The following is a 24,940-nucleotide window of genomic DNA, read 5'->3' on the forward strand; positions in this document are numbered from 1 at the left end:
TGAAACTGAGAATGATTCTGGAGTTTGTCCAGCATCTCCTCAAGATAAGAGCAAAATAATTACATCAGACTTTTATTCCCTGTTTTTATTTAGTTACCCTCTGTTTGTCACACACGTAAAGATTTCTTCATCCCTCAGCAGCTTCCCAAGGTGACAGATTGCCTGGTTTATCCTTGCAAACAGTAATGCAGGGAATGCAGTTAATTTGACCCTACTCTCAAGGGGGTGAAGTTACTCCATAGCTGGTACTATTTATTCACTTTCTATTTATTAAAGCTTTTACACTGGCTGACAGTCAAGAAGCAGAGTTTAGATTTGGGTGCAACTCCTACATAATCACTCTGGCAGTTTGAAGGAGGAGGAAATTTTTATTCTAGAGGGAAAGGGAGAGATTCAAATTAGTTACTTTGACATTCAGAAGAGATACCCAGAAAAAGAGCAAGGCACTTCAAGTTGAGCATATTATGAGCTAATAAACTAGTAGAGAATTTTACGGAGGACACCAATAATTATCTATATTTAGAAATTTTCCATAAATAAATTGCAAAAGCCTGTGGAAGCAGTGCAGTAGTCCTCTAGTCACAGCCCTCTCTTCCCACAGCAGTATGCTGGACATCCAAAACATTTCACAGTAATGTCAGCTAGACACAAATACACATGGGAAACATCAAGCATGCAAACTCCTACGTGTAAGTTTTCTGTAGGTCTGCACTTCAGTGCAGGCCCCTTTGAACACAGTTTGCATGTAGCTTTTACCTCAAACTGAGCAAAATCCTCAATGAGCATGATTGAAATCAGTCCAGTGAAGGTACAGTAAGCTGCTTTACTTTAACAGGTAATGTTCCCTGTTTAATTCCCATTTTCATTTTCTATACCTGCAAAAAGCCATCTGAGACAAAATCCCATCGAAAGGCAGCTTCAGGAGTTGTCTAAGCTGTTTGAGGGCTGGTAACTCCAGACAATACTTGATGTTAGCCCGTAGTTCTCTTGTCTCGTATGCTCAGGCAGTGAATATTCTATAACTTTGTGCAGCTGACTGCGAATGCTGTGGCTCAGAAACTGATGCCTGCCAGGGTCACCAATCAGCACTTCAGTCTGGTGAGTCCTGATGCACTTCTGCAGCCAGTGATGCAGACCATCAGCAAGTTGTTCATCATAAAACATATCTCCCAGAACTATGAGGTCCCAGTTGCCAGCCTCTGAGTTGATGATGTTCTTAATGGTGATGGGGAAGGGAGTCAGGTGGTTCAGTTCACAGTTCAAGATCATTGCCATTCCTGCAACTGAAGAAAAGTCGTAGGAAAATTAAAGTTTTAGGAGTCTGCAATTCAGCCCCCTTACATATTTCTGTGACACGTTTCAATTTCATCTCTCAAATGTTCTTGTTCATCCTGTCTAGGGGCCTGCCACAGTTTTTATTATGAGTCAAAATCTAGCATGAAGTGATGACATTTGATCCTCATTACACCATGACACAGGGAAGAAGTATTCCTAGAATGGATGCCAATGAAAAACAATAATGGAATTGAAGTAGAATATAATAACTGCCTTAATCTATAGATATACTTCATTCCTAACTAATGAGTAATTAAATTATGAGTAATTATGGAAAGACAAAGTCTAGAGGAAAAAGGCAAAATCTAGGCCCTGATGTACATGAAAGTACAGGAAATGTTATGGTCCTACAGAGAAGCCAGCTTGCTGCTTGTGCTTGGAGTTCTCATCCGAAGCAGCTGTGATGGTGTCTGGGCAACCCTTGATAGAACCTTTCCTGTTTGTTCTGAGGAGCTGTGGAGATACACCTGGGCCAAGAGAGGCTGGGACAACCCAGCTTCCAATACCGGCAAAACCCATCCCTCTTTTTAGCATTCGTAGGATTCTGTTTGGCACTTGAATTTCTCCCGAGTGGAGCAAAGTCTGTGTTAAAGGTGCTTTAAAAATGAGTATCTTTACACAGAGATGAAAGAAAAAGCCTTACTAGGGTCAATGTCATTGGCAAGGACTTGGGATGCACCGCTCATCACAGCAGCTATTGCTGTTGCTCCACATCCACTTCCTAAATCCAGAACTGATCTCCCTTTAACCACATGTGGATTATCTAAAATATACCTGAAAAAGAAAAGCTGTTAAAGCAGTGAACAAGAGCATGCAAATTTCTCAAGTTTACATTACTCTTGCCAAACATGTAATGAAGTGTGGTACCTTGACACTATTCCACATGTGCAGCTGCCACAAAACTCATTTGTCTCGGATGATATAGAAATCAAGAACCATCATTTTTCTCCCTTACTCCTCCCCCACCCACAAACAAAAAGAAATTCAGCCAAGTAAGCAACATCTTACATCAATCAACTCCTTCTCTGAAAAGTGAGCTTATCTGTTAAGTAGACACAAACTGGTAGGTAGACACTTCCAGGTAACTAGAATTCACCAGAATGCATAAGAAATAGTAAAGTAAGGATTTGTAGAAATTAAAAGTAATCTGACTGAACAAACATGATGTATTCACAGTGAATATGGTGCCCACCCATCAATCTGAAACACTGCTTATGCAACTGCCTGGAAGAAGAGGAATTTCTCCTCTTACTTATCCTGAGCCATGCAGATAGAGATGCAAATACTTTGAGACTGCTTAGTGTTGCTCCTGAGTAGCAATGAGAAAAAAAATAGAGCTGTGGTGAGAAGAAAGGGTGCCTTCATCTAATTGCTGACACCTGCCATGAGAAATCCTGAAAAACCTTTGTGCTGAACTGAAGAACTGAACTGCTGGAGAACTGACAGAAGGCAAGTAGCAGTTACTGTTAAATACTATGAATCATATATAACCATTACAGAGGGTTCAGAACTTTAACAACTGCCTTGAAATTCAATTGACTGCAAAGGGAAAGCCCTAAGTGTCAGGGAGAAGAGCCCTGGGTGAAACGAATTACTGCAAACTGCCATAAATTTACTACCAATTTCCATAACTTCTTTTGAAGTAGAAACAAGAAAGTATTCTACAATTGTGTTATCTTCTGACAGGGAGAGTGATGGCTGACTCTTCACAGAGGGCTACAGGTAAAACACAGCTTTTGCAGTGGGATTCCAGTGCAGATAACTGTAACAGAAAGACTGGTGTACATTGGGAATGGATGGATGGAAATGTCTGGGCCTGGAAGCACCAGCAGGAATGGCACCAAGAGGCCTAGTAAGCTTGTCGAGTGCAGGACATTTGTGTGGAGGCTCAGCAGCTCAGATGTTTAACAGCATTCCCCTAAGGCCATCACTCCCCTAAGGACAGCCCCTAGTTTACCACCAGGATGAAGGACAGGCATAGGCTCTCCACAGAAGTGCTGTGTTTCTCCTTTCTAGGAGCTCTGCTTGGATTTGCCATGACCTTCCATTAGTAATTTGTGTAGGGCATGATGTCACTAATGCTGCAAATGCCTTGTTTCCAGCTGAGTGGTTACTGCGTTACTGCTGCTGGTCGTGGTGCCTCAGGACAGCTGGATGCTGCTCTATCCCTGGCACAGTGCACACAGTGTCTCTGCCTCCTTGGTTAACAAGGAATCTTGGATTACACCGAGAGCAGCAGCTTGAAATAGGAGACTCCTGATGCTGTGGAAATGCCAACTGTGAAAGGAGGACAGTTATGGAGGCAACCATATGTTTCTGAGCTCCCTTTTTACTCTTCCAAATGATGCAACTGATTTCTGACATTTCTTAATACATCTAACCAGTGCATAAACAGTAAGACAATAAAGTAATGAAATGCCAGACAATTATTATTGCTACCCAAATATCTGAGCATACAAATCATATGATAACAAAATTAAGAGATTAACTAATCTATTTTATATACCCCATGTTTAGAAGCACTCCAGTTCATCTACATGGCAGTCTAATCTACTCATAATTTAACAGTAAGACTCATCTTTTACCTGGTCGAAACTGCTTTCTTATTTATGTTTCTTGCAGAAAAACAGTAACGCCTCATTCAGATTCTTCCCTTTCATCTATGTGGGAACTCTCTGACAGGTTGTTCCCTGCTGTAAAAATTAAGATTTTTTTTTCTGCTGTTTAAGTGAGAGATTTGATTTTACAAAATAAAAGAACTCTAGTTCTTGGGAATCAGAAACATTAAAGACATTTTGACAGTCAGCGGCCAAAATCAAAATGTGGCTTCTGATGTGACTAAAAACCCCAATAAGTCTCGACAATAAGGCTGCTGAAACCCTAGGTGAGGAGAGTTATTCAGGCTAGCCAGCACTCCAAATGCATCAGCATTAAACTACTTTTCTCAACAGACCAGAGGCACATCCACACTCCTGTCCATCTCAAACAAAAAAAACACACACGTTACAAAAAAATAGCAATCCTCTTGTTTGGAGTGACAGAATTAAACACCTTGATGGCAACTGCACAGCCCTTCCACGGATCCAAATTCAGCCCTGTTGTCAGCACATGCACGGCCACTGAATATAACAAATTTCTACTTAAAAGATGGAAGTTATTTAATACAGCAGGTGCTGGAACTCGCTGCCAGCCAGCAGAGATTGGGACACTCCAGTATAAGCAGAGGGGGATGGATCATGCACCCATAATAGGCAAACACACATCACCAGGAGTTGCTACAAGCAGAGCCAGGTCTGCCATCCTGGCACACTGGACTTATCAGCTGTGGTGCACTGTGCTGCATACCTGGAGAGGGCTTGGCCTCCTGGCCAGTAAATTGCCCAGAAGGGGTCCCCATAAGGCCACAGGTCAGGTTTTTCTCTCCAGAACCTGCAGCGAGGGGTGAGGAGGCGCAGCCGGATCTCTGGTGTGAGGTGCCCGCTGTTGGTGACCTCGGTGTTCTCCTCCAAAAACGCTCTCACCTCCGGGTCCAGAGACTTGCCTGTGCTCCAGTGACAGCAGCGCCTCCAGAGCAGAGAGGGGCCTGCCCTCCTGCTTCTCCACACCTTGGCAAGGGTGTTCTGCCTGCCCAAGAGGAGGAGCCATTTCCAGCCACGGAACGCCATGCTTCCCCAGGGACACCAGCCTTCCCCAGGAGCGCAGCTTATCTGAAGCAAGGGATGAGGCACAAAGCTTGGAAAAAAACTCACAAGATGTTGTTTTTCATAGTGATGGGTGACAATTCCTGCAAGGAGACAAATGCTGCGTAAGTGATGTTTCTCCAGTGATTTCAAGGCTTTGCACCACCAGGCACTTTAAGAGGAGGTCCCTGTGCTCTTGTGCCTTGCCCCTGCCCAGTCTTAAATCTGAAAGAAGTGGTATTCGAGGAAGAGGCTATCAAGAGACCCAGTCAGAAGAGTACTCTAAATTTATCCACTAAGAAACAACCAGTTAGTGGGACAGCTGATAGAGCTAAAAATTAAATGTGCAACCTTTTAACATCTCTCTCCCTCTGCCCTGAAGATATACACACAGCAATCTACTCCCATTTAGGGTTCTTCCACTGAATCTTGAGATTTTGCAGGAAGACTCTGGCATTGCAGGGCCTGTGGACATAGCAATGGTTATCAGTAGGTTGTTTGAAGAGACACCATTAATTACCAGTTTTATAATGGTGATGAATCTTTATAAAAAAGCATTTTTTAAAGGCAAGCAATTAAAGGATTTCCTCTGTCCCAAAGATTTATCAGTCTGCCAGCTCCAAAATTGACAAAAATACCAAAAGCTCCAAAATTGACAAAAATAGAAAAAAAACCCCAAACTGATCCTAACCAGAGTTGTCCCAATTCATCACATTTCAGTCTGTATTTTAGAGGATTGGTTAGTCTTATGGTGCAATGGTCTCATGTGGATGCTGTCAGCTGTAGAAGAAAGCAGATCTCCATCCTTGTAGCCCACTCTGAGACACTATATAAACATGCTCCAAGCTGCCTAAAGAGAGAAACTGAATCCAACACATTTAAATCAAGTTTTTAAATATACATTTAAATACATGTAAATGTAAAAATACATTCAGGCGGGATGGCCTTGTCATACCACTTGAGGTGTGTGATGCACTTCACACAAGCAGTGAAGGAGAATGAAAGATTGGTATATCAGAGTTTAGATTCATTTAAGAATCAAGAGAATGGAGAGTGGAGAGCCACAGCACTGCACTGAGAGGCAAAGCAAGAGCCTCTCAGTACTTTATTACCAAACTTTCCTCACCCACCATCTCTTGCAGACCCTGGGCCTTTCCTACGCTGATCCTGCAAGTAGACTCAGCAAGAAGTGGCCTGAAGGGAGAGGAAATGTTTTCCTGCCTTCCTGCTTCACCCATGCTTTAGTATTTCCGTGTCCTTTTTCCTTCCTCACCTTGCTGTCTAATTTCTTTTCAATAATCCAGACTTCCTTGCTTCAGGGCACAGCTTTTGAACTTTCCCTGAAACTGATGACCAGAGGAGCATTTCAGGCCTGTGCTTCCACAACAGCAAGACTGCAAGTACAAACCAACCAGAAACTGAACTCATTGTTTTGCAATTGTTTTCTCTCTTCTGCAGTGGTTTTCACAAACCAGCAGAATGATGCATGAAGAAAAACAACTTTCATCCCAGCCCCGACAATTTTTCACAACAGAAGAACCATGGACAGCTTCACCATCTAATAGCTGTGCAGGTTGTCCATAAAACTAGACAAAGGGACAACAGGAAGAATATGCCAGTGAAACTGTGCTAACACTTCGTAATTCATTAGATCAGTTTGATTTGTCTGTTTAGTAGTATTTTTGTTGTGTGCTGGCCTCTGCCTTAGGTACTGGTTTTAGTTTCATCACTTACTAAAACGTTAAACTGCGAACTTCACACTTTGCTATTTAGGCTGATACTCCCACTAAATCTTTGTTTAAATCACTGGCTAAAGGCTTTATGTTCCTATTACAAATAAATACACATGATCAAACATTTTGCATTTTTCCACATTGGAGAATGCCATTCAGAAGAGTCCATGTAATTAATGAATGCAATTAGCAAATGCCTTCCTTCTTGAAGGCAGAGCTCTATAATCCTCATCTGCCTAAGGGAAGCATGATGTTAACTGCAATCAATTGGAGAGATAAATCTTGTCAGCAAATGCTGTATGCTGGCTTTTCTCCACGAATTGCTGCAAATTAGCAGGGCTGAGATTCTGTAGCGTTTATTTTGCATGGCCCGTCACGATGGTTACTCTCCTGAAATTAATTGTTGGCACAGGAACACCTGCCAAGAGCTCGGCGCTCAAGATGCCAAACTGTGCTTAAGTGGGGGAAGGCATCAGGATGGACATCCCTGCATTTGACACTCCTGGCTCATGCATCTTACAGGGAATAAAATCAGGATGGATAGCCAGATGGATATCCCTGCATTTGACACTCCTGGCCCATCCATCTTACAGGGAATAAAATCAGGATGGATAGCCAGATGGATATCCCTGCATTTGACACTCCTGGCCCATCCATCTTACAGGGAATAAAATCAGGATGGATAGTAGGATGGATATCCCTGTGTTTGACACTCCTGGCCTGTCCATCTTACGGGGAATAAAATCAGGGTGGATATCCCAGCATTTGACACTAATGATCAGCCCATCTTACTACAAATCAGTGGGCGAGTACAGAAGACAAAACGTAGCAAAACACATAAGCAAACCTCACTTCCCCCTGCAAAAAAAACCCGAACCCCCAAACCAAATTCTAATTTCTATGCAATTTAAGCTGCTTTTTTTTCTTCTTCTTTAGGCGGCAGGAGCGGTCCAAAGCCGAGGCCCCCCGGCCCCCTCCCCTCGGGGCTGCCAGCCCTCCCCACGCCCGCCCCTGCCGGGGCCAAACGCCACCGCGCCGCGGGCCGGGCCCGCCCCGCCGCCATCGCCGCCCGCCGGCTCCGCGCTCCCGCGGCAGGGCGGCCGCAGGCCTCGGGAGCACGGGGAGCGCCCGGCCGGGCCACGGGCACAGCTCTGCCGGCCCGGCCCGGCCCGCACGTACCTGCTGCTGCCGCCGCCGCGCTCCCGGGGCCGGGCCGCGCTCCCGCCCGCCCGCCCGCCCGCCCTTAAAGCGGCAGCGCCGGAGCGGCCGGGCCGCGGGGCCGCCGCCGAGGCCTCCGCCCGGGCCGGGGCCGGGGCCGGGGCCGGGTCTCGGTCTCTTTCCCGTCCTGCAGCGCCTGCCCCGCTCCCCGTCCGGACCCCTGCGCGGTGCCGTGGGCTTGCTCCGTTCCTAATGCGTTCGAGAGGCTTTTCTGAAAGGCTTGCGTCAGTGTGACTTAGCCCTGGGTTTAAAAACGCTGATAAAAATCCACGCGGGAAAAGGAGCGATAACACACGTCCCAGTCGAACAGCAGGGAAAATGAGGGCTTTTTTTCCCCTTTGCACATCAGATCAAGGGCGCTGTCACTCCGGCGTGGGCCAGGGAAAGCTCTCCAGCCTCTTGGAGACAGCAGCAGCTACCGCAGGCAGCGGGCACGGAGCGCGCCCGGCGCCGGCTCTGCCCGTGGGGCGAGCGGGACCTCTGCCTTGTCCTCCGCGCGTTCCCTTCCGCGGGCTGCCCCCGCCCCGCTCCCGTCTCTGCTGCCCGAAAGAGCCCCTCGCCTCTCTCCCCAGAGCCTCTCCCCAGAGGCTTCCCGTGCTGTGGCTGTCCCTCGGGAGGGCACAGCTCTGCGGCAGGTGAGCAGCAGACACACCTGCAAACACCGCTGTGTCCTCCGAGGCCTCGAAGGGGACACATCTGCACTTGGCAGTGACTGTGACTCATTGGTGTGGGACAAGGAATTGTGAAAAACAAAGTTCACTCTTTAGAATTTTTAGAAGTTTAATAAGGGACAATAAAAGGGACAATATCCAGCGCTGGGGTGTTTCTGGCTATTGGCCAAAGAAGACACCATTAACTTAAAATAGCGTTCTCTAAATACTGTTACATGACTGGGATATATACATATTCATGAGTTTTATACATTATTCAAACGTTCTGGTGAGGTTTTGATGTTGCAGAAACTCTTTCGTTTGGTTTTAACCCCCGAATTATCTGCATAACGTCCTGTAGATTAGGTCAATATATTTTATTTCTTCTTGTGGTTCCATCCTATTGTTTCACGCTCCGTGATAACGAAGAGTCAATAAATTCTTCTCTAATTCTTCTCTGGTGCTCTGGATTTTGTTACTGTTATCACTTGGAGAGGCCAGTCAGCAGATGTGAGAAACAACATAATTGTTTTACACCATTCCCTTAGTTACATAGAAGCATTTTAACATTTCGTGTTTTGCTAAGGCCAACGATATAATATATTCATCGCATCACTATTTCTGTAAGCTATACAGTGCATACATAAACTGATTGAGTATATTCTATTCTATTAATGAGCAGCTAAAAGGATTATAAATTGTACCATATTAGAATACTTGTGATCAATAACATGCAAAAGCTAATACATAAATGCGAAAGGCAACATTAAATTGTCATTTATAACAGAACCAAACCCACCTGCATCCCCTCCAGTTCCCTGATTTCTGAGCTTCACAGAGAGCTCCCCCAATGGGCTCATCTCCCCCTGGGACCCCTGCGACTCCCCAACAGCTCCCACCTAGTCTCTGCCCCATCTCCAGTCCCATCTACTGGGATTTAGGGAATATGAGCAGCATCTAACTGGAGTGACAAATGAGGGGCTCTCTACTTTCCCGGTGGGACAAAGTGTACCAGATTTCTCCCGCTGCGTTTTTAAAAGGCTTCTGTACATTGCCCGAGGTGATGTTTCTGCAGCACTTGAGGTGCCAGGCGTTTAAACCTGGCTGTTCCTGAGCCCAAGCCCGACTCTGCCCAAATCTCTGAGGTTACGAGGCCATCTAGTGATCTGCGAGCTTGTTACAATTAAAATGTACTCTCCGGGCTCGGAAAGCTGCCTGTAAACCAGGATCTCTTCCTTAAATGCGGGTAATCCGCAGTGTCCCGAGAGAAGGTGACCCCTGCATGCTGGGCTGCAGAGTGACCAGCACCCAGACAGAAGCTGGTTCCTCCTGCCACACGAAGGAGCCTGGAATCCACAGATGTGTTAAACTACAGGGATCTTGCATGCCTTGTACTCTTCTGAAGCAGGACCCACACTCAGTCTTTTTAGAAATGATCCCTCGAATTGTATAAACGTGGACCTTTGTGGTTTCAGCTCAAGGAAGGACATTATTTCTTGGAGCTCCTAAGGGAAGTGTGAAGTTTCAAAGGTCTTTCAGCAGCTCTTTCTGGTCCTCTCCAAGAAGGGAGATATTGAAAACACTCATAACACCCAAATTTGTGAATAAAACCGGGGAGTTTGTGCCCTGTGAATACTCACCACCATGTTAGGAATAAAAGCTCAGTAATGTTATCAACATCAGCTCAGGATGCCATGTAAGATATGGTACCACTATGCTGACAGGTGATGATACAGCTCTACCTTGCACATTTTATTTTATGCCTGACATGGTTCTCAGGGAAGCTTTTACACTTAGATCACCAGCCTCTTTGACTGATATTTTAACAAGTATCTTCTCAGATCTAGTTTTTCTGAACTTCTGATACATGATTTTACTCAGTAGCTATGTGAACCTCAGTAAAGTCACTGCTGTCTAACACAGACCAACATCACACTTTAAAAGGCAGTTTAAAAGGATAGAATCGTAGAATCACAGAGTGGCTTGTGTTGGAAGGGACCTTAAAGATCATCTAGTTCCAGCCTCTCAAAGAAGTTGTCTGGCTGCTCCCAGATGAGTGATTTCTATGGTGAAAAAGGAGAGGTGAAGTCTTTGCTTCCCAGTAACAGTGGCAGGGATGTTAGAACCGGATTTTGATTCATTGTGATTGTACAGACTCCTAGCATGACATAAGAAAGCCTCAATACCAGTGATAGCTGCCATACCTCTTGTGAGAGTCTAGGTGAACCTTTTAACCTTTCAGGACAAGCTTTGTGCTGATTATTTCAGCAAAGTATCAAATGGTGTTGTCCATGAGAAAAAAGAGCTTAATTTCCAAAGGCATTTTGCTTTAGATGGTGACATCTTAAGAATTTCATCTACAATTTCTGGTATGCTGTGCAAACTACCAGAAGTGTGCTGGAATTTGCTCTGAGGACAAGGACGTCTTTGATCACCCTGTAACATCGATTTGGTGTATCATGGAGGAGTGCAACACTTGCAAAATGCAGTTGTAGAGTAGCACACAAGGGACTCCCGAGTGTCCAAGGGAATTAGGGGATTACTGGCTGATGCTACAACTGCCCAAGTGTCTGGGGAAATCTTGTTGGAGCCAATTAATAACAAAGAAATGGAGCTGCCCAAGGACAGAGAGGAGGGCAAGGCAGAGAGGAGCTGCCTTCACATTAGCAAGCCCACAACTCATGAATCTTCATAGATACAAAATTTAAACTCAAAGGAAGGCAGGCCAGTGGTTCAGCAGCCTGGTGGTCTTCCCAGGTCACTGTTCCTCTTCCAGCTGGTACCAGTGACAAGGCCAGCTGCTCCAGTTTGCTGTGGTGAAAAGACCCTGGATAGATTCAGGATGCTGTTGATTTGTCAAAAGTGTTCCAGCAACTCAGCATGAACAGTCAGGATTTTTGTACATCAGGACCAATTTGTGATTGCCCAGAGGCTGTGGAAGCAAGTCATTATCAGAATGTAGCTGGTGCAGGTAGCTAAGGTAAAATTGAAGCTGAGAGCTCTGGCTAGGTAAGGGAGAGGCAATTCAGTTATTCTGTCATGCCTTCAGCTACAATCCAATTTTAGAGTAACAGTACATCTTTTTCAGATGAAGAATAGGCATCTTTACATAACAATCTCATATTACCTGTGATGTGTCTTGAAAGCCCTACATGTGCTTTTCATAGGATTACCTTTCCCCACTGGCTTACCAGCTGCATTAAGTTAGGAGCAGGAAGGAGCAGCAGCTAGCAGAGATGAAGGCATCAAGTGCTTTCTAGCAGTGGAGGTGAGAAGGGGAATTTGTAAGGTGCAGATATTTTTCAGAGTGGAGGTGGGGTGATGAATTGAGGAGAAACTGTATTAATCTGACCCTTGTGCTGCTGTAGACTCGAGTTTTCTGGCACAGAAAATCTCTCCTCTGTGAGAGCCTTGTTGCTAAGAGTGAGAAGTTGAAAACTATTATCTTTGAGCTCATTCTTGATTTTGTCTTTTGTCCATGTCTGTGATTGAAGTATTCTTGGCCTCAGCTGTCTGGATTTATTCATGTGCAGTCAGACACGAGAGTACGTTTTTAGCATGAATGAAGATTGGAAAGATGCACAGAGTCAGGTGGCTTGTGCTTCTCTTTGGGGTATTTTTGGGTACTTGTTTTTCTCTTAAAACAAGAGGGTTCATTTTTTCAAGCCTTGTTTTTGAACAGTTGAAATCTCCTTGAGCTAGTGGGATTTTGGCTCTCATATATCTCGTGCAGTAACGACCCTTGGGCTCCTGAGTTTCAGGTCCCAGCAATATTTTGTGATAATCAGCTGAGTAATGGTTGTGCCTGGCATCAGAGCATTTATTTGTTTGGGGGTTTTGTAATTTTTTTGGCATTTGTTTGTGTGTGTTCCTGCAAAGCCCTGAAAGATGATGGAAGCTGAGTGAATATGGGCAGCCAGGAAAAAAGGCTGCTTAGGCACCATGGAGTGTATCTGTTCTGGTCTCCAGACAACAGGTAGCTAAGTTTTCCTGAATGACACAAAGACATTCTTCATGACCTCATCCCTCCTGACTTCCTGGGACACTAAAACCCATCCCATGTGTCTTCCCTGTGGCTTTGTCCCACATTCTCTCCATGTGTGATATATCAAGGGTGATATGCAAATCTCATTATTTCAGTGTAGATATTAGTCCTTAGCTTTTCCCAGACAGGCAAAAACATTGTCAAAGACCAGAGCTCAGCCAACACTTAGTCTGGAGCATGAGATCATGACCAACAGCTGGGGCCCTAATGCAAGTGATGCTTCCCAATCTTGGCTCTGTGTTGCCTGGCAGGCTGGATTCACTACTATGTTTAAATCTCTAATTTGTCTTTGATGAATTCTTCTTCTGACTAATTTCTTCTCTTTTCTCCAAGTAGAGTAGTTGCTCCATCTTGTTCCAGAAACAAATCCTGAAACCATAGTACCTCTGGTCATCTGGTTTTAAGGGTCATGCTAACAGCAGTTGGTACCAAGGGGCAAGGTAAGCAAATCAAGTTTTCAGGGAGCTGCATCAGTTCACAGAAGCTGGTTTGCTTTTGCAATTCAAATTTTCTAGTTTTCCGCTGGTGTTCAGATCCTGGCACCAGCAGAACTTTTCCTTTTACCTTCCATATGGTACTCTGCCAGAAATTTGGACCCAGGGACAGAGGGAAACAATGGAGATCTGAGACAGATAAGATAGACAGGTGGTGCTTACTCTCTAGAGCATCTAGACAAAGCTTTTTCCCAAGGGCCTGACACAACATGATTCCTCTTTTGGCTGACGTTTGCTATTGTGTCTTGGGTGAGTGTCAGGGTCCTCAAGCAACTCAGTTGTGAGTCAGGGTCGGGTCATGCTATGTCAGGACCTGTGCAATTCATTATTTTGCATTAATATCCAGAGGACATGGAAAACAAATGATACCACTGCAATGAAAGAAATGGACACAAAACTCCCCTCCAACACCAGCCAGCTCCCTCACATGATTAACAGGATGAAACTGAAGTTGGATGTGACCAAGGGCAGAACAGCTACTGTTTATGCACATGGAGGCATGGAAAGATCATGAGGGGCTGAAAAAATTTAGTCTTTGAAACTCCTCTCAATTTTCATTGATATCCTACAAAGCGTTAGCTCCACTGGCTTTCTCATCCATACTTATGCAGCATATCCCATAAAATGGAGTGTTTGGAACACCTCTCCTTTAGGATACAGGCAACTCTGTCACTTTTGTGTCAATAGATTTCAAACACATTTGTGAACAGACAAATGACTGGGGTAGAGGATTTCAAAGATCTTTTCCAACCTAAATGATTCTATGGGCCTGGTTTGCAAAACAACTCAAGCTGACATTAGCCCATATATAATGTCTGTGTGTATTTCAAGCTTCTGCAAGTTTGGTGTGTTGGCAGTACACTCCAATTTGTTTCCCTGCAGCAGAGGACATGGTGCAGTGACACCCAGATGGCTTGTTGGGAGCAGGCTTGCTTCCAGCTGGACCTGTGACCTGCAAGGCTGGGCAGATTGCATGGGGAGCTGCTTGGACACCTCCTCGTCACAGCTCCCAGGGCTCCAAAGAGCAAAGGGAGCCTGGGAACCCCCAGCCTTGTGCTGTGTGATCTCACATCATGGGTTTCATCAGCTGAGGTGTCAAGCTTCAATGCAAGCAGCTGCATTTTGTGGAGGCAGCAGTGTCACCACGACCCTAAAGCTCTGTCACTGTGACAGCAGTGTCACTGTGACCCTCTTCAGCTGTGGCACCATGAACTGGTGCTGGGGGAACCAGGGCAGGAGCACCTGCAGGTGAACTAATCCTCCATATGAATAAATGGCCAAGAATAATGAAGCATTCAGGCTCTGTTATCTTCCAGACAGGAAGGTAAGCACTTCCACCACTGAAAGCAGCACAACTTAGCTCGTGTGCTGAGTGTCAGGGCCTTGAAGGGCCTAATGGGTCTTACTGACTCTCCTCACACCCTGCCCACAGTACAGGACCCTGTTTCAGCTCCTCTGGGGCTGTCAGTCCGTGCCCAAGCAATGTCACTGCAGGGTGGGTCTCCAGCTCCCCACAGTCCTGCCCAGTCCATTCATGGACCCCAGCAAGCCATCCCCCTCCCACTGGCCATCCCAAGGTTGTGTTTCCAGTCTGGCTCCCTTCATTTGTCATCCATGGGCTGTCACCCATCAGAGTTGGAGCTGCCAGGTGCTCTGACAGTGCCTGGCACCAAAGGTTACCAATCACCTCTTGCCTTCATCCCTGCCGAGTGTTGTTGAGCACCAGGAAGCCCATAGCTCTGATTTAACTGGGAAAATACTTTTTACTGGGTTTTCCCAGTAACAGCTGAATTTTAGCCTGGAGGGAGGTGCTGAGCTAGCTCATTGCCACATTAGACAGTGTTAAATGCTCCCACCCCCAAAGGATGTGCTTGATGGGAACTGCTGGAATTGCTCAGCATGGATCCGGCGCTTAAATAAGTTGTGACTATTGCTTTGCAAGGAAGTCACTAAGAAATATGATCTTCAAGGAGAAGCAAACTGCTTTGATCTCTGTCCTTCTGGTTGAGCTCCTCTGTGTGAGCTCGGAGCCGATTTCCAGTAAAGCACGAGCGCGGTCAGCCAGCACGGAAAAGCTGCAGTGTAGCTGCTGTCAGTAGCAACTCTCCTAAGCAGCAAGTACTGCAAGGAGGTGTGCTGTTCTGGGACATGAGGAATGAGTGGCAGAGAGACATGGCTGAACCTGTGGATGGAAATGTTTAGATTTTTGCTAAAAGCACTAATAGGGAAATTGAAACAGACCCTTGATTTGTATGAACTGCTTCTGGATTCAGAACATAACACCACTGCAATGATGTGATCACAGAGGACAGAGCAAAGGCAGTCCTTGCTAAATGACATAACAATTTGCAATGTATATTCATTGCAGGAAATACTTTTCATCCGTCTTTGATTGCATGTTGTATATTGGCTATGGATTCGATGGCTTTGGATTTCTTTAGCGTGCCCTTGGGCTTTCAAGTGTGCTAGGATGCATTGTAATGTAGATGCTGGGTGTCTGGCACTTCTCACTGAATAAGGCTTCAAAGGGAAGTTGGAATCAGACTCTAATTACATTTGTAATAAGGCCAAAGGCATTTTGACAAAGAGATTACCTGCTGTTCATGGACAGATTTTGTCCGCAGCGCTTGAAACCGGTGGGATTGATTCATGCTTCCACTGGTATTGGCAGACATGGGATTACCTGATTTTCGGTAACTGAGATAAAGGCAGGCAATATTTGTGACTAGGCTTTGAACACAACGGTGTTACTCAGGTAGATGTGACAGCTTGAATGCATCTTCTCTGGAAGCTTTCCCAGTGCCAGAGATAATCTAACTGGGAGCACAGACCACTGTCACAGCTGTGCCTGAACCCCTGCCACTGCAGACAATATTGCTGAGGGCAGGTGGGCCAAGCAGCTTGCCAGGATCCCCTCATGCCTTTCTCCTTGACACAATATGTGCCTTTGAAGCTCTAGTGCTTTAAAAAGAAGCCCACAGCCTTTTCCTCATGCTTTACTTGGACAGCTGTATTATGTTGCAAGACTCTTCTACCTTCTCAGGTCTTTCCCAAACAGAAAGTTTGTAAGGGACTGGGGTCCTGGAGCACTGAAAACAGAGGAATTGGAGTTTAGGGGAAGCAAACACCTTGAGCAGAGAGCAGAAATTATTTCGAAGCGAAGGACAGAGGTTTGCTGTCCTCGCTGAATGCCTGCCTCCTCTCTGGCCTCCCGTGAGAGGCGTCTGTCAGCAGAGGATGGTGTTGGGACGCGCGGGCTGCAGGGACTCGGCATCGGGGCTGCTGCCTGTGGAGGTGCATCTGCCTCCCGTGCAACGCCAGGGGCTGGCCTGGGCAACAATAGAGCTCTGTGCCTGGCAGATGTTCCGGCAGCGTTTGCTTTCTTTTCCTGAGAGCAGTTGAAACACAGGGAGTGCGCTGACCTGATTTGCAGAAGGGTGTCTGGTGCTTCTGCAAGTCGGGTGACAAGCGATTTGGCCAAGGTCATGCAGCAAGTAAGTGAGAGAGTGCTGTCAGAGCCTGTCAGAGATAGATGGAAATCTCTGCGTGGCTGCTTGAGCTGGATGGTCCCAGCACAACACCTCCATTACTGCGTGACATGCTGGTGATTTATCCAAGCAGTGCTTTGCTCATTGGGTTTTATCTCAGTAGCAGTGGGAACAGTCTGTGTGTCTTCTACACCCAAAGAGCAGAAAGTGTACCCTACTCTGAGCAAAATATGGTCTTTGACCCAAGGATCTTGGCACTGACCCAAACAAAAGGTAATGGTTACATAAGATCTTTCTCCTGACTTCATGGAGTGAGGGACTGGAGCAAGCCCTCACTGATGTGTTGCTTGGCAGGAGAAGGTGCATCTCACAAGCTCAGTATATAATCACAGGCAGAAGTGGAGGAAATCAGCAGGAATCACCACATATTTTTTACCATACTGTGCCACTGAACAGGGTGAGAGGAAAGAGCGGGGTGAGGAAGGACACAAACCTCCAGAAAGTAGGCATGGCAAACGCAGGACTCACCTAGGAGTGCTTTCTGAGGCGGTGTGTGAAGCTGAAGTCTGTGTGCCCTATCTGCCCAGGGGATTGCTGTGACCTCCCCCGTCCAAGATTAAACCCTCGAGGAGGCCGATTCCGGCTGGGGGGATGTTTGAAAGGCCAGAGAGGAGGCCAGCCATGAAGCAGAGCTGCTTCCTCAGCAGAGGGATGAGCTGCATGCTGAGAAGCCTGGCTTGCAGCGTGATGATGATGTGAATGAAAATGGACAACACAGTTCCATGTCTCCCTGTGTTTTGGGATCTGTTTGCTGATGGTGAACTGGATGCACTCAGGAGAGGCAGATGAGGCTGCAGATTTGTTTGTGAAGGAGGCAGTGGGAACACAGAGCCAGTCCCAGGAAGGAGGGGGGAAGAAGGTGCAATAAACTATTGCATAATTTCAGTTGCCTCATGCAACCTCTCCCTCAAGGATCCTCTCAGAAAGCAGATAAGCGTGGAATGCATCTGTATGTGTTTGCAATGCAAGGGCATGGGTATAATGAATGTACATAAAATTAATAAAATGCAATGGGCTACAATAGGGAATTAGGGATTTAAAACCTTCAAATTTTAAATCACCAGAGCTTCAGAGGTCCTGTGGCAGAGATTCTGGAAAGTAATCATCTTTTACTTTATCTGTAGGTCTGGTGTATGAATAATAATTACACAATGTGTCAGAGGAAAGCCATGTGCTTTTATTCTAGTTTAATCTTTACAGATATGAGGCAGGTATAGAAGGTGAGCTACTTGCTTTAATGGTATTATAATTTGATTAGATATTAGAATATGTGCCTGCAGTATCTGCTTTCTAAGCAAGGATGGATTGGGCTGGGGGAAGTGTTCTTTGCTTTATGCCTTATGGTTAGTGAGCTGGTTTATTTGGGTTTAGACCCTAAGGCAGCCAACACCTTTCTCATGCCCTAAGCAGTCTTCTTGCATAAGCTTAGAGAATGAAAATTGCATTCTTTATGAACCTCTCTATAAAATATTCTGCTGTTCTTTTTTCAACTTCTGCTATAGACTCTTCCACACTTTGTGCCAGAATGACTTTTATTTTGGTCTTACAGTCCATCCTTAACCCATCCTTATCCCATTTCTTTCAGGTGACTATTCACATCCAGCTCCTCGTGAAGGAGTTGACAACACTGCTCAACTGGAAGTCAGCCAAGGGTTGAAATGTTCTGAGCATTACAAACGTTCCTATTGCATCTTAGTGGTTTTCCTTCTTTCCACCCTACAGGATCTCATGACCCCATAGATACTAGAGCAAAACAGGAGAGGCTTTCAATGGAAAATCAATGTGGCTTGGCAGCTTGTGAAAGATCTTTGAGAGGGAACAGGAGAGCTGTGCAGAAGAGTGAGCAATCCATCACAGCAGCAGGATTTCCAATTCATGGCAGAACGATGAAGAAAATGGAAAGTGAAGCAACAGTGTCACAGCAAGGGGAAGGGACGTAACCTTTAAATTGCAGGTTTTTCCACCTCTCTGAAGCATTGGGCATTGGCTTCTTGCAGAAGTAGGACAAAGCGCTTGATGGTCTGATCTTTTATGGCAGATCCTAAGGGCAGGGGGAGCTGACACGCTTGTTAGCATTTGACCCAGTTTAAACTAACAGGTTCTGAAGAACAAAGATTCACTGAGAGGTTACAGAGAGGGAAACCTGAACCAAATTGACATTGAGAGAAATATTCATGGCAACTAGAGATACATGTACCTAAGGAAGAAGAACAAATCTGCCAGGCCAAACACCTTCCCTTGCTTTGTTGTACCAGTGGCAATCCAGGTGGTGAGGGAACAAAGCTGCTGCCACAGGAGAGAAGATCAAAGTGAAAGATCTGGTCTATGCCAGTAAGTTTTTTGTGCTTGTCCCAGTCTGAAATTCTCAGTCCTGCCTTATCTCTGCTCCTTGGAGGAACATGTAAGAAGTTCTGACACTGCTTTGTGCTCTGCTGTGCCAGGGACAAACCTTATCTCCCTTGGGTTATTGTTAATGTGATTTGAATAGAGAACACCCATCCTATTCAAATCCCTTGTGGAACTTTGACACTTTTTGTCAGTGAAAGGAAAAAATACTCATAATCCCACCCAGTTATCTCTGATCATCCTAGATGTGTCTCCTGGCACAATCCTACCAGACAGTGCTGCTTCCCAGGCTTTTCAAATGGTTTTCCATGACATTTGGCCGATTAGTTAGTATGTGCAGCACTTTGTGATGCTTTTAGGCTTCATCTTTGTTTTTCTCTTACTCCTGCAAGAAGCTCCATAGCACCTTTGTGGACCTGCTGTTACTTCAGTAAAATTTAAGCACTCAGTGTTGCAAGTAGAGCAGAAGTATTGAAAGCAGGGAAATCTTTCTAAAGAGGCACTGGTGATCAGTGTAGGGTGGGTTTGGATGGTGAAAAGACAACCAAAATGCCTAGATTCTGCTAAAATGTTGTAAAAGTTACAGATTCCTCAGGGTGAGAGCCAGGGTGCAGGGGGAAAAATGAGAGTGAAAAAGAGTTACTCAAAGGCAGGGTGCAGTATCTAAAGCTAGATCAGCTTGGAGGGAAAGACTAGAATCCCTTAGATGGAGGTGTTTAGGGGAGAAAATCCAGGGACATAATATGGCTTACCAGAGCTCAGGCAAGCTGGGTCTGCTGGCACTACTTGGCAAAAGATCTGAGTGGCCTCTTAGGATGACTTTTGTGCCCAGAAGATCACTTGTCATAGGAGAAGCAATCAGTGCCCCCACAAAATTCCCCCACAAAAAACTGTCTGAGGGAGCTGGACGTATAGAAGTGGGAGCTCAACCTCACAGCTAACCCAGGAAGAAGGAGTTTATTCATTTTACACCTCCAATCCCACGTGTTGTGCTTTTTCCTGTTGTTTAATGCTATATGCACTACTGATTTTATTGAGATTGAGGTGTCTGTGCACTGAACTTTATTCAAGCAAAAAATGCTGCCTTGTACAGAAGACAGCTAAACCAAAGCAATCCAGAACCAGCTAGGAGTTGTTTTTTACTTAAGAGAAAAAGGTCAGAACCATTGTGTTAATTTTTGAGTTATTTTTAGAAGAATTCTTAACTCATACATCCTTTAGAGAGGCTGATGAAGCCTCTGTCTTGGACTTCCTGGAAACATCCATGCTACTGGGCCTCAAAAACCAGAGATACCTCCATTATGAGCTCTTGGTTTTGAATGAGAGTCTGAAAGTGACTTGTCAAGCTCTTACCATCTGACCTAAAGCTGAATAAGCAAATACATACAAGTTAATAAACAAACCAAACTAAATAAAACAACCTGGCTCAGGTGCAAAGTCGAGAAAATGACTGGTCTCATGGAAAATTTCTCTGCAGCTCCAGTAAAGTTCAGGCTGCTACTGAGTGCTGCAACTACAAGAATTGATGACTGTGAGAGAGGATTCATCTTCTTTTTCTTTTTTTTTTTCATATTGGGAATGGGCTATTGAGAAGGGGAAAAATAGTTTAGCTCTTGTCTGCTTTCACTAGAACACTACAGGAAGCTAAGAAATAAAAAGGCATAAAATTTGTTAATTTGATGGGATGAAGAGAGAGCAAGAGATGCAGACCTAGGTGGCTTCCAGGTCAGACAGTTACTCCATGTACCTTCATAAAATGACACATTCTGGATGAAATATCAGTTTCCTTGTAGGCATTTTCTTATCAAAGGCAAGGTTGTTGAACCAGGACAAATGTAAACCATAAAAAGAAAAGATATGATTCACACTGCTAAGAGGTAAAATAAAGGGGTCATAGGAGTCCATAGTAAGAAAATGACGAGACTGTAATTATTATAGACGGCATAGACCAACACTAGTAAACAAATGAAACACGAAAGGATAGAAGTGAAAATGCTGAATTCTGCCAGCAATGTCCTTATGATATCCAGATGTCAGAATTGTCAGATCGACATATGGGGGGAATCTCATCACTTTGGAGAAGAAATAGTTAGAACTTCAAACGAATCATCTCTGCCCCTTTAAAAGTTGGTGCCAGTAGTTTGGCATCGGATGATCCTAACGAGAAGGATTTATAGCAGCGGGGGTAAAATAACGCCGATTTCTTTCTGGACGCGGCAGAATGGCTAGTAAATCTTAAATAAACTAGGAACGAAGCAACATTTTAGGTTTTTGCTCTGAAAGGGAGTGCGGGTAGCCAAGAAACAGCTCTCCCGTAACGTGGTACGGGTGCCGTCCATCGCGGAGCGGGGATGGACACCGCACAAAAGCCACCCGCCGCGGGTGGTGGCTGTCGCTTCCACGTCCGGGCGGGGAGGAGAAGCAGCCGCTTCCCCCGGCAGGATTCCCGCAGGAAGCGCTCAGCGCGGCCCGGGCGCCGGGCGGGGCTCGGCCCGTTCCGGCAGCGGGGCTCCGGCAGCTCCTCTTGGGGCGGGGGAGAAGAGACATTCCCCATAGGAATCTACCACCGTCTCCTGCTTTATTTAAATAAAGCCAACCTCTCCGGCTCATACGCGGGGGAGCTTTAAGCTTAACCCGCGTCTCCCGAGGACTGCGGGCACAGCGGGTGACAAAGGCGCCCGCGGCTCTCGGGCCCGCCGGGAGCGCCGGCGCGGGGCACGGGGCGGGGGCGGCCGCGCAGGGTTTAAATGCCCCGCGGGGGCGGCGCGGCCCGGCCCGGCCCGCCCGTCCCCGCCCCGCTCAGCTGACAGCGGGGCCGGCGCTGCCGCCCGCCGGAGCCGCGCTCGGAGCCGCCGCTCGGTGCCCGCCTGCGCGGCCCCGCCGGGGATGGGGGGCGGCGCGCCGTGAGCGGCCCGAGCCGCGCTGAGCCGCCCGGAGCCGCCCGGAGCCGCCGCCGGGATGAGCGGGAGCGGCAACCCCGGGCCCGGCGCGGCGCCCTGCCGCTTCGCCCACTACTTCGTGCTGTGCGGCATCGACGCGGAGAGCGGGCTGGAGCCCGACGAGCTGGCAGGTGAGCGGCGCCGCCGGGAGGCCTCGCCCGCACGGCTGCGGCTCGCCGGGCGTTCGGGATGCGCTGCCTCAAAATGTCTGCTCCCCCCGAGGAGGGGAGGAGGAGGGGTCGCCGCGCCGGTGGGAGCCGGGAGGGAGCGACTCGGGAGGATAAAGCATCCTCCGGAGGGCTGGTGGAGCATCCCCCCGAGGGCAGCTCCCGGCGGGGAGCGCTGGCCGCCGGGGTGCGCCGTGCCCCGCAGGCCGGGCTCCGCCGGTCCGGGTCCTGCTGCTGCCGGGGACAGGCAGCCCCGGAGCCGGAGCGCTGCGGCCAGGGGGATGCCGCTGGCAGGAGAAGGGAACCCAGGGTTACGGAATTGGAGGGAGCCGAATGACCGAGCTTTCTGCCGGGGCAGATGCCTTTTCTTCAGTATCTGCACTGGAAAGGAGGGGGAGGGATCTGGGAAGAACTGAATAAATTAATGGAATCGCATCTTTATTACGTTTATTCGCATCTTATGTATATTCAGAAACAGTCTTCCTGCATCGTTCTTTCGTCTTTCACCCCAAAAATGTTACAGAAAAAAAAGGAGCAAAACTATTGCTGTAGGGTCGAACACATTTTCTAAAATGTTTATTTTTTGATGGGTTCATGACTGGATGTGAGCTGATTACGTTGGCACAAGGCAGCAGTTCTTCCTCAATGTCACTTTTGTTTATGCAGAAGAAACTATTTAAGTCAGGGTTTTACATATAAAATTTGGTTAATTTCGGGTTTAATAACAGGGCTTAACTGCATGGAAGCCAGGCGTTTCCTCACGGAGTTCCGAGCTCGGAAGTGTTTGAGTGGCAGCGCTTGCCCATTGCCCGGCAGGCAAAGGAGCTGTGCATGGCTCAAGTTGTCACAGCTGTGGCTGTGACAGTGAGCACCTCTGCTGGCAGTGGGATCCTGGGGATGGAGCCTAATGAGCTCTCCGCAGCTATTGCATCAGGAAGTACCTTGCCTTCTGGTTGTGTAAGAGAAACACGATGATCTGTATCGCTGATCAATGTACGCTGGTTGAAGTTCATGTTTTTGTCACCTGGAAAAGGGGTGGATGCACATATGTTTCCAAGGAATGACTTCCCAAGGAACCTTATCTTAAGGCAGGGTAACTAAGTCTCTACCCTTGGCGGTGAGCACACACTGGAGGTAGCCTTGGAGTCTCCAAGTTGAGGCATTAGCTAAATGTACTTTCATATCTTTGTTTTTTCACATGTCCTTGTGACCACAGTTGCGTGTTTTCAGTTTTGCTGCTTTTAGTAGAAAACTCCTGACTTGTGAGCCACCTCCCAGCTGATGGCGTGCAGGGTTTGATTTGCATGATATGACCTATTGGGGTTTCAGCTACCTAAACTTTAAGTCATCTATCTGAAAAGAAACTATTTTTAAAGCTATGTTGCCTGGTAGGCTGTGCCTTCCCTGAAGTCCCCAGACTTTCCAAGTTGTCTTTTGCTGGTTTTTGCACTGCCTGCATTTCCCAGGGAGGTGCACAGGTCTGTTCTTGGAGAGCACTGCTCAAGGACAGCCTGAGCATGGTGAATTTGAGCAAATGTAGTGCCTCGACTACAGGGCTCCTCTTCCACGGTCATTCAGTAGGTTTGGCTGAACTGCTCCTGCCACACTAAGCAGATTTCAAAGCTAAAGTAATCTCGTCTTTATTTTCAGTGAAAGAAAGTAATTTTGGCATATCTAAGATATACTCATTTATAAAATACAGTGCAGCTGTGAGTAATTTCAAAGAGAAATTAACAAAAGTAGTAATTTTTGAAGCAATGTCCTTGTAACTGCTTTAAACTAGACAAGGTTCAGCAATATGGCTTGAACATACAAACAGTTTTGGTAATGTCAGTTCAGGAGGCATTCTTAATATCTTAGGAGGGTTGGGATGTGGAAGAAGTGGAGTAACAGAACTATGATGGGACTTAATATTGCCACTGAGCAATGTTATATTTTTAGGGACTCGTGACAGGAGCTTTCTGCTATCAGCTGGGAGCTCAGCAGTGGGAAATGCTGGGGAGGAACAGGGAGTGCTGTGAGCCACAAATGTAATGCAGCCATGGAAAAATTAACTCTGGTTTGAGATGTAGCTGAGAAAACGTTTCTGTTAAAGCTTGGGGAGTACTAGTGCTGCTGTAGGCAGGCAGTAGTGAGAGCCCATCTAGAAATCTGTGTTACAGGTTTCAAAACCAAAGTAACTGTGATTGAATTCGCTGCTGTAATGGGTGGGGAGAAAGATGCTTGAGGGAACAGAAAGTCTGATCTATCACAGGAAACCCACAGATGGTTGTTCTTTCTGAAACTGTTCTTAAAATTCTTTGTAGAAGTAAATGGCCCTTTCAGTTCTTCCAGTGTTATGGAGCTGTGATAGCTGCATCTTGCTGTCCTTGTGCTTAAAGAGCTTGTTGAGGTAAGTCACAAGGCATCAATGAAAAGTTGCCTGTGACTTAAGCTGCTGCACAGATCATCCCCAGTTTAGCAAAAAAAAAGTAATCAAGCACCTGCTTATCTCCAAACCCGTGAATCCCTTGGCAGGCAGTGTTCCCAAAGCGCCCTGCTCACCCCAGGTCTGACTGATGGAGCTGCCTTGGGGTCAAGCAAAGGAGCAGGACAAGGGACAAGAGGAGCTCCGCTGCTGCTCTGGAGGCCCCAAGGCCTCTCCTGTGAAGAGAGAAGCAGGAGTCAGAAAATCCTTGAGGATTTGAGATGGATTCTGTGGTGATCTGCTGATATCCAGGCAGCTCACCGTGGTACACAGTGTGCTGAGGAGCTGCCTGTGAGTCAGCTCTGGTGGCATCTGGAG

At 46.6% G+C, this 24,940-nt stretch overlaps 2 protein-coding genes across 10 annotated transcripts in view; one reads left to right on the forward strand and one right to left on the reverse strand.

Moving 5' to 3' along the window:
- Positions 1-47: 47 nt before the first annotated feature.
- ETFBKMT (electron transfer flavoprotein subunit beta lysine methyltransferase) lies at positions 48-8,972 on the reverse strand. 6 transcript variants are annotated; one of them, XM_063395630.1, is made up of 6 exons: positions 7,928-8,972; positions 6,289-6,409; positions 5,367-5,480; positions 4,681-5,119; positions 1,979-2,109; positions 48-1,283 (listed from the first exon to the last, which is right to left on the reverse strand). In XM_063395630.1, the coding sequence occupies exons 3-6, from the start codon at positions 5,470-5,472 to the stop codon at positions 919-921; spliced, it is 1,041 nt and encodes a 346-aa protein (XP_063251700.1). In that variant the 5' UTR covers positions 5,473-5,480; positions 6,289-6,409; positions 7,928-8,972; the 3' UTR covers positions 48-918. The 6 variants fall into 6 exon arrangements, with proteins under 6 accessions (XP_063251700.1, XP_063251701.1, XP_063251704.1 ...); XM_063395631.1 differs by lacking the exon at positions 6,289-6,409; XM_063395634.1 differs by lacking the exon at positions 5,367-5,480 and having other exon boundaries at positions 7,928-8,971.
- A 12,623-nt stretch (positions 8,973-21,595) lies between these two features.
- DENND5B (DENN domain containing 5B) overlaps positions 21,596-24,940 on the forward strand; it is a 104,715-nt gene continuing 101,370 nt past the window's right edge. Inside the window, exon 1 of one of the 4 annotated variants that reach the window (XM_063395637.1) lies at positions 21,596-22,119. In XM_063395637.1, the coding sequence (XP_063251707.1) occupies positions 22,008-22,119 (112 nt within the window). In that variant the 5' untranslated portion in view covers positions 21,596-22,007. The remainder of the gene's footprint in view (positions 22,120-24,940) is intronic. The other 3 variants (XM_063395638.1, XM_063395639.1, XM_063395640.1) reach the window with 3 other exon arrangements.

Source organism: Prinia subflava, chromosome 4 (genome assembly GCF_021018805.1).
Source record: "Prinia subflava isolate CZ2003 ecotype Zambia chromosome 4, Cam_Psub_1.2, whole genome shotgun sequence".
NCBI classification, from domain to species: Eukaryota; Metazoa; Chordata; class Aves; order Passeriformes; family Cisticolidae; genus Prinia; species Prinia subflava.

Coding starts and splice junctions, on each gene's coding strand:
- ETFBKMT (XM_063395629.1), bottom strand. CDS start 5,490: ATGTCCACAGGCCCTGCAATGCCAGAGTCTTCCTGCAAAATCTCAAGA. Junction 2,110..4,680: donor GGAGGCCAAGCCCTCTCCAG/GTATGCAGCACA, acceptor TTTCTTTTTCAG/GTATATTTTAGATAATCCAC. Junction 1,284..1,978: donor TGCCAATGACATTGACCCTA/GTAAGGCTTTTT, acceptor ACTTTTCTTCAG/TTGCAGGAATGGCAATGATC.